Source organism: Aphelocoma coerulescens, chromosome 2 (genome assembly GCF_041296385.1).
Source record: "Aphelocoma coerulescens isolate FSJ_1873_10779 chromosome 2, UR_Acoe_1.0, whole genome shotgun sequence".
Classification (NCBI taxonomy): domain Eukaryota; kingdom Metazoa; phylum Chordata; class Aves; order Passeriformes; family Corvidae; genus Aphelocoma; species Aphelocoma coerulescens.
In genome coordinates, this window is record NC_091015.1 from 100,785,843 (window position 1) to 100,800,614 (window position 14,772).

At 40.5% G+C, this 14,772-nt stretch overlaps 1 protein-coding gene across 1 annotated transcript in view; it reads right to left on the reverse strand.

The window, feature by feature from the left end:
• MOCOS (molybdenum cofactor sulfurase) overlaps positions 1 to 13,847 on the reverse strand; it is a 209,820-nt gene extending 195,973 nt beyond the window's left edge. Inside the window, exon 1 of the mRNA XM_069004162.1 lies at positions 13,686 to 13,847. Within this exon, the coding sequence (XP_068860263.1) occupies positions 13,686 to 13,809 (124 nt within the window). The 5' untranslated portion in view covers positions 13,810 to 13,847. The remainder of the gene's footprint in view (positions 1 to 13,685) is intronic.
• Between the last annotated feature and the right edge of the window lie 925 nt (positions 13,848 to 14,772).

The window sequence follows — 14,772 nt, forward strand, 5'->3', positions numbered from 1 at the left end:
TTAATAAAAATTTAAATTTTAAAATTAGTGTGTTATCATGCCCTCATTTGTGTCCTTAGTTACAGCTATCTCAAGAAGGACCTGATTTTCAAAGAATTGAAGATCACAACTATTGTAAATCTGGCTCAGTCAGATATCTCAATCTGCCCACCACATTTCAAATTAGACTATGAAAAATTCAAACAACTAATGGGAAAAAAATATGGGTCAAAATACCCTGAAACAATGATAACTCAAAAAATGCATCTAACTCAGTGCATACAATTGGTTCTACATGTTTCATTCCAGATCTATTTACTTCCAAAAATTGCTCTCCAAACTTGTGCCATAAATACTGGAACACAAATGATCCCTATTATGTCATGTAATCACCACCACAACAGAATTAATGGCTCCCCAATAGTAAAACTAGAATGAGCCAAGGCAATCAGCTGCACAGGACACTGGTTACATGTGAGATTACTGCTTTGAGAAAGCTTGTTTCTAGATGGAAAGCAAGTATTCCTCAGTATTTTGTACAGACACCAGATATTTGGTACTCTGCCTCCACAGAAAATTAGGATAAAGTGAACCTTGTGAGATCAGTTATTGCATAGTAAACACAGAGTATTTTTTTCTACAGAGCAAACTAGGGGCTTCTCCCATGTCTGCTGACTGAGGGACAAGGAGTATGGTATTAAGGGCAAATTTTTCCCCATGCCTACTCTATGCTCTTTTTCCCCTATTCCCAGTTTGAAACAGTTTTCTTACTTCTGCTATGAAAGATGATGCTTTGTGTTCTCACCAGAGTGACAGTAAAATTCACAGATTTATAGAGAGATACCCATTTTTTTTCTATTTTTTATGTTGACATTTGTATATATACCCATTGTAATGACTGCTCAGCGAAAAGACAATGCGAAACAATCAGTTTTGATAGGAATAGATTCTTCCCTATATAACTTTTTTTTTCTCTAGTGTTTCATTCTTTCTCATATACTGCTGTCTACAAGCCAGGAATCTCAGCCAACATATATCCAGAGACTATATATGTTAGACTGCTGTTTTCTTCTGAGTCATTCTACATGGAATACACAGTGCACTGAAGTAGATTCAACATATGCAGCACTAGCTACAACTCATTTTAATTAAGAGCCTAAACAGTAAAGTTTCTCCTCTGGATTCAGCTATTTCTGTTCTACAACTAAGGGGAAATTCAATCTACAGTAAAAAATGAAACAAACCAAAACCAAAACAAAAACCCCAAACCAACCCACCAACCAAAAAAATCCCAAAACAAAAAAAGAATCCCCAAACAAACAAACAAACGAACAAACCAAACAAACAAACAAAAAAAAGTAGATATGTAGTGACTAGAAAGACCCCAAATCACGTAGCTAGATTATAAAAGAAACAAACGAACTGATCAAGCAAACAGCACATACACACAGAATTTCTTACCCTAAAGCAAAAGATCCGAGAGACTCCCTTCCATGCTTCACCCCTCATAGCTGGAAGACTTTTATAATTATATTATAAATAACAGTTTTACTCATTTGAGAAATTCTCATGCTATTTCAATACAACCCATGTAACAATCCAAATAATTTTTAAATACACAATACTTTCTCTAAACATAAAGTTTAGGAAGCATTTGAAGAAGTGGGAACTAGGCAAAGACAGGTTATCCCCCAAATTTCTGAATATCCCACTCATTATAAATCATTTCACATGTAAGATTGAGGAGAGATCATTGTAAATTAATGGCTGTTTGATTAGTTTAGTACCTAATCATACTTCTACAACTAGAATGGATGAAAACAGAAGTGATGGCTACTGGAATGTACCCACAAGTTATCTAGAACTCAGATTTGAAGATCTGATCAGACACTTCTGGAAATGTGGCAGATGTCATGAGATTATTTGGTCCTGTTACCCCCACTTCAGTTTATCCATTATTTATATAATGAAGTTTATCCAGAAAGCATTGCACTGTAATCCTCGTGACACTTTACAAGTACACCTATCCTTCTCTGTACTTGCAGAAATGAAAGAAAAATTGATTAAACTTCTGATGGTAACAGCTCTTTAATCTCTCAGGAGCTGTCATGCTCAGTGATGCTAAGTCTGGAGAATCGACTGAGTGCCTTCAAACAAGCATTCCACACTGTGAACTCCACACAACAGTCCACACATCCAAAGGAAAAGGGGTTTTCATAATATTTTATAAGTGGGTAACTTTAGCACCCACGAGCTAAAAAGCTTGATTTGCCTTGGATTATTGCTAATCAGGATATAAATATTCCAACAAAAGCAGGTATTTTTAAATTTGGCACTGGGGGAGCTGAGTGAGGAAGACTTATCCCCACCCTTGAAAAACACCAGCTAGAAAGGAAACTCACTAAATTAAAGTATTGATGTAACTCACTAGAATTTAGACATTTTCATCATTCATGAAGTACTCAACCTCATACTGTTACAGGCTTCTAAGGACAACCAAGAAGGTGAGTTGTAAGAGAGAAGAAGTAGATGGCTTCAATCCCTAGAAAGCATTTCACTGGGGTAGCCTCACCCTTTGGGCAAGGTGATATTGAAAAACAGGGGATGAAGGGAGGATTTGTTTTTACACAGCCTACATCTCAAGGAGGCTTCCTATACTGCCACAAGAAGGGTTTGTCTCCTGTCTGCCAATCTCTCCCAGTGGATCAGTAGAAGCTGGGCCCATGGCAGCGCTCACTAGAAGGCAGCCCTGGTTCCACAGCCCTGTGGTGCAGTGATGCTTTCTGCACTCTGCAGATGAGCTTCACCAAGCCTGAACATGAGGCAGCTCCTAACAATCTCATCATTACTTTGCTACTCATTCACGGAAGTGTGGTTTCTTTCCAAGCTGTAGTTTATGACTAAAGATCAACTTCAATTCTGTTTTCCAAATACACTCAGGTCTCCATAGAAATAGAAGATGGAAAGTTTAAAACTCAACTTTACAATAAGCTATGGAAGTTACTATTGAAACAGACCTTTGTGACGGTTTCAATGAACAATGAATATTTAAATTACTTTTTGACCCAGGCATCTGCCTCATTCCCCCTTCATACCCTACCTCTTCCTTCTGTGCACTGTTTTTACAGAGGCTTTAAGGAATGTAACTGAAGTGACTTAAACTATTGATCAACCCTTCTCAATGAATATAGTTAACAGCAACAAATCATAAATTGTTAGTATCTGAAAGGAAAAAAGGTGTTTCCCAAGGAATAGATTTCCTTTATGTTGGAGTTATAGTGGCAGTGTTCTGTTTATAGGAGAACCACTTCAATGCACGGTAATCTCCTCAATGCTGTCGAGCCATTAGCTATGCCCGAGTACATCAATAACTGCTATTCTAATTGATGAAAAGCTAAATTTCCATGTAACCCAAAATCAGAAGCTTTACTCTTTCTGCAGAAGAAAAACAAATCATTAATTTTCTGATCATTAGAGAAGTCAACCTATTACTCAGGAAGTGACCCTGAAGGACAAAGAGCAGATAAAGCTGCTGGTATTATGACTTTTTAATCAAATGCCAGTTTAGAGAATTTCACCTGAGCATGAATTTTGAACAATTTCACTGAAATGCACAACTCAGTTACCAAAAAAAATCTCAGATTTATAACTGTGGTTTCAACAAGACCTATATCAAAGAGACGGAAGGAAGGAAGGAAGGAAGGAAGGAAGGAAGGAAGGAAGGAAGGAAGGAAGGAAGGAAGGAAGGAAGGAAGGAAGGAAGGAAGGAAGGAAGGAAGGAAGGAAGGAAGGAAGGAAGGAAGGAAGGAAGGAAGGAAGGAAGGAAGGAAGGAAGGAAGGAAGGAAGGAAGGAAGGAAGGAGGGAAGGAGGGAGGGAGGGAAGGAAGGAAGGCTGATTTTCACTATGACTCCAGCTTTGCAATTTAAGATGGCTTTGGGGGATATTTAATATACACAGAAAGTGATTTTCCCTTTACAACTCTCAATAGTTTTCTCCCTTCTGTATTTCTGCTCTTGGTGAGCTTGGAGTGATACTTAGACAATTCAAATCAAATGTTAACCAAAGAGCTAACAGTTTGCAAAAAGAGGGCTTAATTTCATTACCAGAAAAAAAATCTGTCAGGGACATGCACCTCAGTCAGATGAGAAATGGAAAAAACTAAATGGAAAAGAATTTGTGGGCTCCAGTTACATGGGCTGCTCTGTCCCCAGAAAAAGTGAGCTGCAGTGCAGTTCAGAGGTGTCACACTCTTATTGCCTTAGTCTATCTTAAAAGTACACCTTTCAAGCCATCCCTTAAAGGTTATTTTTGCATTTTAATGTCTCTTGCATGTAATTTCATGCTACCCAAATCACAACTTACATGGTTTTTAGTTTATTTCTTATGTACTCCAAGTCTTTCAAGTCATTTCCAATGAATTTAAATGGCACGTATTTTCAGGCAATTATAGTAATATTAAATTATCTCCTTTTTAGAAGGGCAAACAGTCAACCTGAATGTGTGATATTCGGCTGTCTTGCAGCACTGTACCTGTCACTAAACATCCAAGCTAAAGTGGTAAGAGGAGGAACATTACCATATTGCTACACCTCCTGACAACCTTCCATGATATCAAAGAATCATAGAATCTTTAAGGTTGGAAAAGATCTCCAAAGTCATTGACTCCAACCTGTGACCAATCACCACTTTGTCAACTAAAGCACAGCACTGAGTGCCACATCCAATCGTTTCTTGAACACCTCCAGGGATGGTGACTCCACCACCTCCCTGGGCAGCCTCCTGTCCAATGCCCGCCAACAATACGTTACTTCTGAGGAATTTGCATTCTTACGGGAATTTACTCATTAATCTGTTTCATCTGTTGTGAACACAAACTCTGTGGCCAACAGTGGAGTGCAATTTCCTACATACAGTTTTGTGTGAACATTAATTTGGTCTGTTTCCCAGCTAAGCAATACCAGCAAGTTGATGCGTGTTGGGAGAAGAAAGCAACATCTCTGTGGATGGCAAAAGCTTCTTTTTCACGCAGCCTTTAATTTTGGGCCAGTCTGCTGGGCAGGGAGCTCTTGCTGGGTAACCACTTTCATTTATCTTTTTTTATCCAGTCTTGTGAGAAGGCCAGGTGCATTATCAAAGCAAATTATCCATCACAACTGAGATTGAACAAGGTATTAAGAAAAGAAATGTCACTCTGATCACTGGGCTTACACACTCCTAAATTGATTAAATATGTAATGAATATTTTCCTAGTGTGTGACGAATGAAAGACGATGACAGATTTAAAGAAGGTTGCATACTGCCAGAGCAGCCAAGTAACATTTTGTTTTTAGACAATTTTAACTGTTTAACATTAAAAGAAATTATAGGCAGGCATACAAATAATAAAAATGCAACTCTGAGACACATTTAATTAGCTACACTCCTCAACATATTACTTGGGAAATGAATGGCACAGCAGATGAAGAGTGTATTTTACTCAACAGCAATACAAAGTCTTTTTTTTCAAGAACGTCAACATACACTGGAACCCTTTACCGATACCATCAGTTCCAAGTTACTGAATTATGACATCTTTAATGTGCTGTGTGGCGTGAACACAAACATGTGGAAAGTCCAGAGCTTCAATTTCTTCCTCTGGAAGAAATTACAGGAGAAACTTTCTGATGACTGTGTAACTTCACCTGACCTGTTCATAAGTTTGCAAAGGGGTATACAGAATGATATTTGGTGTTTAATTGTGCATTAATGAAATTAGGTCACACACCATTAATTTAATTAATGAATATTTCTTCAAATAAGCTTCCTGCCATCTTTCCAAATTTTAATTTAGAACATTATTCTGCATATTGGCAGAAGAAGTGAGCTTAGTTGTGTAATCATCCTTCACAGCTAACGATGTCACCAAAATATCACATCCTTGTGATCACATCTCCCTCTTTTAGGTAGACCATAAGTGACAAAAAACTCTGTCCAGTCGATGTTCTTAACTTTCTTTTAAAGGCATTTTAGAACCTGCTGCTTCAGGGACTAATCTGAAAGAGCACAGAAACATCATCTATTTTTTACTTCTCATGTGAAAGCCATATTCCCCTGGCTGCTACAAGAAACAAGGAGTGAGTCAGGACAATGCTGAAAGCAAGAAGGAGAAATAAAATACTGTGAGAGAAAGACTTCTCTCCTACAGTCTTGCCTTCCAATTTAATATGGGTATTTCACATACTGGGGAAAAAAAGAGTGACTTCACACTTTCCTGCATGCCACTCTCACAACAGCTGCGTACCTGGAGTCACATCCCCACCACAGGCATCTCACAGACCATTGCTTCTCTACAGCAGGGCAGAAGGTGAAGGGGCAAAGAGCACCAAGGCACAGGATCCATCTGGGCTGACACGAATACAGCCAGGAGCCTAACAACTTGACTCACTAGCAATTAAACTAATTAAGGCTGACTTTTCAATGCTTTGTGGCCTGTCTTCATGCTTCCCTGCCCTACTATACCTGTTTCTCCATAACTCTGACATCCCTGTCCCACACCTTCTGTCTTGACACCACCCTTTTCCTAATGCCTCCTCAAAACACATTCCCTTCTACCAAATGTGACAGGAACCAATCAGTGGTTCTCAACATGCAGACATGGTAACACTAACAGCATTATTAAATTAGGAAGAGAAAATAATTATACCAACCCCAAGCTGACATATTCCTAAAAATAATTCTATTTTTTTTAGTCCCCTTTTTAAGTTCAGCAAAGCAAAAAAAAAAAAAAAAAAAAAAAATTAAAAGCCCGCCTTACCAGTATGTTAGTGTCACACAAAGGAAAACATCTGCATTGATGGCTCGGGCCAAAAACAATGGATTATAAAAAGCCTGAGACATTTGGAAGCTCAAACTACTTCCTAAATATCCTCTCCGAGTCAAGCACCCTACTGGCTTCCTGTTCTCCAAACATTATTGTGCTGTCTACACATTTATCAATCTCTCATATCAGTGCTTTTTACTGTGCAGTGTTCAGCAGTATGGCCTTCCTGAATTCAATGACAGTCTTTTCACATCAAAGCAATCTCTCTGATACCAGGCATGCAATGAATCAAGCTGATCCACAAACACTGGCCTCTCACCTCTCCGTTTGTCTGTTTGTCCTTACACAGGGAGCACCCCTGAATTCTGACAAGCAGTGCAGAAATGGGAATTGCTACCATAACATCTAATGGAAATTTCAAGGGCATCAGATTCCAGCCCTGATTTGGTAGAGGAAATTCCAGTATAAGTGCAGGAACACCAGAAGCAGATAGCTTCTGCTGGAAACGTAGATACACTCTTTAATTAATAATCTTATATTTAATACTAAAAAAAAAAAAAATAAAAATAAAAAATCCATGTATCACACAGAAACATACAAAAATAGCCTGGGAAGAAATCAATACACATCTCACATATAGCAACATCAAGCAACATCATAACAACCCAAGAGGACAAACAGGAGAACCTAAGAGGACGCAAAGGTAACAGAAGGAAGAAAGTACCACTGGGGAGGTATTTTGTAGGAAAAAGACTGTTGAATTTCCAATTTTTGAGGAAGAGAAAAAAGTATCTTGTTCTCTTCTAAGTAGAACATCTGCCTGCTTCAACACTTTCAAATACTAATATACATCTTGTACAGGCAATAATTTTAGAGATAATGTATCTTTTAATTAAAAGTGAATTTTTTTAAAAAATGGGTGGCTGATACCCTGCAGCATCTGTGGAGTTCCATAAATTTATCTTCCAAAATCTTATCTTTTTTTATATCTACATATTGATTTAAAAAAATCTAATGTCTATATATGTTTATTTCTTCTTGTAAAGAATCTAGTCCCAACTGATTGACTCTTTATTTCTCAAATACCACTGAATATTTTGAGTTCATGTCAGCTGTATCAGGTTTATAGGGTTTGGGACTTTGCTTTCCTCCTCCACATTTCTTTTTTTTCCACTAACTAAACTTCAAACTAAAACTGTTTTCTGTGCTGAAGTATTACAATGACAATATCATTGACTACTCTTTTTTCAGAGCTATGTCCATCATGAACAGCAATTGAAAGATCAGTCCTGCACAGAGTAGACCATCTCCTGAACCCTGAAATGCAGAGTAAGGAATTCCTTAGCAGTACCTGTTACTCCCATGTAGGCAGAGGAAAACATCTGAAACTAACACACAGCTACTGTTACTGCATTTGGGACTAAATACAATTTACGCTCAACATATGCCTCCTCTTTGGTATCAATTCTTTAGATAAGAGATTATTTAGATAACTGCTGCTGACTTGGAATCAACAGGAAGCATTAAGGCTTTACATGAGCATATGTATCTTTTATTTTTACAAACAACTGTCATTAGTTGTGCGGTTACACTTCCCATACTGAAGCTTCTTTGAACAATACCTTCTCCACCCACTAAACACTTCTTCCCAGATGTCTTTTAGCATTTCAAACTGTCCAACAGCAGATTCCTTCAATAAAGATAATTTCTTTTGCTTTCTTTTCCCCTCAAAAAAAAAAAAAAAAATAGGTGTTTCACAAAATCAAATCACATTCTAGTGGAGAGGCTATGGAGAACAGGAGCAGGTTACCAGAGATCTCACAGCCACTGAGGAGAGTGAAAAAGCCTGGACAGTGACAGAAAGAGCTCTCAGCTTTAAACACCAAATGGAAAGGTTTAAAAGATTTTTTCCTCTGTTCAGGATGAGCTAGAGATAAGGAAACTCAGTAAGATTTATTCTCCAGCACAATTAGCAACTCTTCTAGGCTACATAGAATCTTCCAACAAGACAACAAAAAGCAGCTTCATCCTTCCCCTGCACATAGCTTTGGCTGCCTTTGTGTAGGAGAAGCAAGCACTGGATTAACATTAACATATGCCAGTTTCTGCATGTGGGAGAAATAATTTGTCCTTTCCATGAGATGCTGTCTCAACTCTGGCCAGCAATGGGTGGGTGTGTGTCAGGGAATTCACAGTAAGCATTGCATCTGACCATAAAATGGTACATGCCTTGTTTCTGGTGTATGACGGTCTTTAGACAAAAGTTAATTAAAATAAACTTATCCCTCACTATCAAACTGGTTTTTAAAGAACATGATCAGACCTGCATACTGCTAACTTGGTCAGAGACCAGTACTGCTCAAAGAACCAAACTATAAAAGGTTTTGCTGAAAATTCAATCTTCAAGAAAAAAAAATTGAAATTAAAAAAAAACCCTCAGCCTCCTCTTTCCCCAAAAGCAGTTATTATTTTAGGATGCAAAAATTATTCCTTTTTTTTTTTTTTTTAATAAAGAAAAAATCTCAGGCACAAGGTAGAATTTCTGGTTGACAAGGCAAGCCTACATTTGCAATCAAGAGGTGAGCATGACTCCTCAGGCTCACAGTCCACTCATCTTCACAAGTTTCATAAAGTGTGAGCATCAGCTACCTATCAACAAAATTACTCTGAGTTGACACACCAGAATGTATTTCTTACTTCTGAAGTTCAGCCAAAAAAAACTAGATTACCCCAAAGGTGACAAAACAGATAGGTTTTTCTGTTCTCTGAGGACAGAGATGAACTTCACTAACTGAGCCGCTGAGGACTTCTGCAGCACACAGAGAAGATCTGCTTTTCACATTCTCCTACTCAGAGGAAAAGTCACCACTCAAATAATTACCAGCAATATGAGTAAAAAAAACTTACTTTTGTGTAAGGTCAGATCCAATACACTGCTATTCCTTAACTGAGCAATACAGTAAGTCCTCATACAGGTGACCAGTTCATGGAACATCATTTGAGTTTCAGAGAAACAAAGGACAATTCTGTTACTCCCAGCTCAGTCTGCCTTTCCTTTTTGTTTAACAGGCAAATTGCATTATTATTGTTAGTAGTATGTAATCACACATCTCACAAATGTTCTTACTAAGGTAAGACATGACATTAAAGTACAGGACAGTGACCAATTTGACATTAAATGGGACAGTCCATTTCACCTCAGGTAAAGACTATCTTCAAATAGTCAGTAGCCCTTAAAGAATACCTGATTGCTAACACATGCTGATTTTTATTGGGGGGATGGGTATCCACTGCTTACTGCTCTTGGAAAGCTCCCACTGAACTGCCACAGCTATATTAGAGGAGAATACTGGCACTCGACTTAAAATGGAAAGGTATCTTGTGATTAAATGCTGCATCCAAATCACATGTCAGCTTTTTCTTTTTTAAAACCATGATACAAACTGAAGCTGATATTTTCCTTGCAATGATAAACATCACAGAAGCATATTCATCCCCATTACTTAACAACAGAACCTATAAACTCCTGCTGATTTCTTTATCCGTTTCTAAAGCACAGTTTAAAATCCTACACTGCAGATAAGGGTACACTGCTCACAAGATTAAAGTCAAGGTCACATATTGCACATACGCTGCTGCCTGTGAAACAGCGATCTGTTTCACAGACTCCACATGTATTTTTAGAAAGGGCTGCTCTAGTCATCAGCTAATAGCCTTTGAATTACAGAAGTGAAGATAAACTTTGGCTTAAAAGGGAAAATATAAGGCTTCTGTGCCAAAACAGACAGACCCCTGCTGATTTAAGGAAGCAAAGTACTTCTTTTTATCTCTTCACAAAACCTGAAAGGGAAATCCCCAACACACTGAGTATGAACCTTACTTTCCTTCTGATGGAGCTAAGAGTGAAACTCCCTAAGACTTTGATACAACCACAGGTGGACCACCTTTGAAAAATCCTGGCTTTGCAGTATGCCTGGTAGCTGGTGCTCCCTCCAGACATCTGTTGCACCTTCTGCTCAACAGGCACCTGTGCAACCACTCATACTAAAGCTACAACAGAAGAACCAGCACCATGTAAGCAATAGTCTGTAACACAGAAAAGATTTCTGCCTTCCCCAGGGTACACCATTTGCACAAGATGTCCTTAGTGGATGCCACAAAATATAAGTAATCAGGAAAAAAGTGAATATATTGATATGCAATAATAATTATCGCATGATACTCATAAAAAATTACACTTCCAAAATCAAACATTAGGCTTAATTCACGGGTATCTAGACAGGGACTCCAAAAATTCTGTTCACATAAAAAGTGACCAGCAAAATCTGAATTTTTACCAGTTTTAATGATGGAAAGATCTTTAAGGCATGCCCCAAATAAACAGGGCACAGGCTGAGAGAGTTGGGGCTGTTCAGTTTGGGGAAGAGAAGACTCCAGGGAGACCTCGTAGCACCTTCCAGTACCTAAAGGGGGCTTACAGGAGAGCTGGAGATGGCATCTACTGATAGGACAAAGGCATGCACTCATAGAACAAGGGGGAATGGCTTCCAACTGGAAGAGAGCAGGTTTAGATTAGATATTTGTAAGAAATTCTTTAAGGCTAGTGAGGTACTGAAACAGGTTGCCTAGAGAGGTTGTGGACTCCCCATTCCTGGAGGTGTTCAGGGCCAGCCTGGATGGGGCTTTGAGTGACCTGGTCGAGTGGAAAGTGTCCCTGTCCACAGCAGGGGGGTTGGAAGTAGATGATCTTTAAGGTCCCTTCCAACCCAAACGATTCTATGATTCTATGATTCCTATTAACTCCCTAAAATAGCACTCCTTCTTTTTGCCCAGTGGAACTAGTTAAGATTGCTCTTTACTAGAAGGGATAAAACTGCAGCAGCTTTGTGCAGTAGGGAGACACATAGCAGAGATCAACCCCATGGACAGGTACAAGTTCCTTATGGTGAATCACTGTTTGTATAATCAGGACTTACCCAGAGAGCTGATCCAAGGCCACCAGAGATGTAAAACTTCTACGTCATCCTGTAACATGCATGTTCTGGCAGGCCACTGAAAATGCTTGAGCAGCTAAATGCTAATTTTTTGTAAGTCACTTGGAGAAGGTTCCTTTATTTACTATTGCTGCCGCCAACCTGTACATTAGCCTGTACATTTTCTTTGCCTTCTTTCCACAAGGCAACAAAATTGAGGGCTTTAGAAGACTTTTTATTACCTCAACATCAGTGTGTTGAGACCATCAGCATGGCTAAATAAAAGGAGGCCAAGAAATAAGTAAAAGCAATGTGCTTCTCATCCATACTGCTCCGCTATCAGCCAGTTCCTGGAGTCTGTCCTGGACTAGTCCAATTAGTCAGCTAAAGAGAGACGTGTTAGGCAGGGGACACTTGGCCTAGGAATCTGTCCCTGGGCACCTTTCTTTTGGCACTGCTGATATCACTTGAAGGCACAAGATCTTGAGCACAGAAGATGTCACTGTTTTTCAGACAAGGAGTCCCAGACAGGACACCATGTGCATGTACAGCAATCACTTAAGGGCTACTGAGTTTCCTCACAGACGTGACAAACTTTCAAGGCGAATGCATGACAATTCATGACTTGGATAACATGTTAAAGTTCCAAAGGGTAAATGAAAGGGCAGAAGGAATTTGCAACCTAGGTCACCTTACCATAGACAATTATGTGATTTCAATTAGCTAACATTATTGAAGATTCTATTTTAAAGCCTGTATTTGTTCATCTTTTCCTGGAAATATTCTAAATGATCTACATCTTATTTTAGCAGTCTGCACAGCTCAGAAGGCTACATTAGGAAAAACATTTTCAAATGGAGGAAAACTCCTAATGCTCTGTCTTTGCAGTAACCTCCCTTTGGGAACCAGACTAATCCACTAAACATTCATTAGCAGATACACTTTATTTCAAAACTGGGGAACCTCTGAGAAATGAGCCTAATTCTTGGGAGTTTTGAAAACTCATCTGCTTAAAGGCCTAAACAATGTTTCAGTTACAAAACAGCCACTTTTCCAAATTTTACGCCTGAATTTCAGACAAGCAACTTCTTGTGTTCAAGCTTTTACTGATGCAAATACTGTATCTAATATCAGACTGCGACATTGACTTACTGAATCTCAAAGTTCTTCAAAGTGTTGCCTAAGTTTTTTTCATATTCATTTAGAGGGAAAGTATAACTCCATTCTAACTAAACACCTGTGTGTGAGAAAGCCTGCTCTTGTATTCAATCACCAAAATTCAGAGAAATTACAAAACAGAAAAGAGCAGTAACATGAAACTCTCAAGAGTGGCCTAAATAACAGTTTCGGGGCATCCAAATGGATGTCATTTACTCCACTCTCTACCTGGGTCTTTTTGCCCTAAGAATTTTGAAGTGCCAATATGACAGGCATTGATACTTCTCTAAACAAAACAAGTTGCTGTCATATAACCATCACGATTAGATTTGAAGTAGCATGCACAAGGATGGTTAATGCTGGGGGATGGGAAAACCTACATAACCTGCAAAAGTATTTCACAAACACTTGTCTAACTACAAACTTTCACTAGAATGGGCTAGTTTACTATTATAATGTCTCTCCTTTCTCTCCCATCCCCCTTCCTAAAATCCATATCGAAATCCTGTTACTGAATCCACAGCACCTCTGAGGTATTTGTGTCGGAGGGAGGAGAAGGAGAGCTGCCTCTCGTCTCCCCACCGAGCCGCAGAAAAAACTGCAGCCCCCTGAGCCCAGCGCCTTCTCCCGGCGTTCCCGTCCCCGCCCCTGCCGCCGCTCCCTCGTACGGGAGACTTCCCACCCGGGGCAGAATCGAGCTGGGAATGGTCCGGGCCTCCCCCGCCCCCGGCCCGCCCCCCGCAGCCTCGCCCGGCCCTCAGGCTGCCCGCGGTACCTCGGAGCCGGGGGAACTCGCGGTCCCGCAGCGCGCTCAGCCCGTCCCCGTGCCCGTAGCCGTACTCGCAGCCGGCGGGGCGGGCGGCGCAGAAGGCGCGGAAGGAGAGCGGCTCCCCGGCCATGCCGGCTGGAAGGGCCCGGCGCGGAGAGCAGCGCGGCTCCCGCGGCAGCGCAGCCTCCCCGGCCGCCGCGCTCTGGGCCCGCTCAGCTCGGCCCGGCCCGGCCCGGCCGCGCTGCTCCGCCCGCCTCCCGCCCCGCCTGCCCGACCTGCGCCGGGGGCGGCGGCGGCCCCGGGGCCGGTCCGGCCGCGGCTGAGCCGGGCAGTGGGGCCGGCACGGGGAGGCGTTTCCCGTAAGGAAGAAGTTTCCCGAAGCACCAGGAGAGCGGTTTGGAGATAGCAGTAACAAGTGTGTCTCTGCTCACATACCCTCCTATTGGGGCATGCTGTTTATAATACTTCATGGAAATCTCTCTCCCCTAAAATTTTCCAATTCAAGCCCAGATTTTCTTCAATCCCTGTGCCATTGCTGCTAATAGCGGAGGTCACTGTCTCACACCTTGCCCTTGGTGTACGATACTCCTGCAGCACGCCGAGCCAGCTCTCAGGGCCATAAATGCTGTGTGTCCAATGCTAAGTACCACGGCCCACAGCCACAGCAGCGGTACGGGCTGGTCATCAGGGGCAGAGAGAACAGGCATGTTCTCCCGTGTAAAAGCCATTCCTGTAAAAGCCTTTGCTTTGTCAGATAAACTATAATCATACAAATAAACAAAAAAAAAGTCATAGTTAAAGGAATGTGTTTGTTGTGGGGTTTTGAGCATTAAATGACCTCCCATACTAGTCCAATACTAAAATAAAACTGCACGTGTTAGGATGGACTTATATCCGAAAACTGCTAAGGCAGACTCTCATTAGATTGTTTGAAATGCTACTAGTGGGACGTCAGTGAAATGGGAAACTACACAGAACGAACTTCAGCCCAAACTGAACTGTAAAGATTTTCACTTACAAAGTGGTACTGAAATAAAGCCATGTAGAAAATTATAACATAAGCCTGATATGAAGTATAGCATGCTAATGTGCT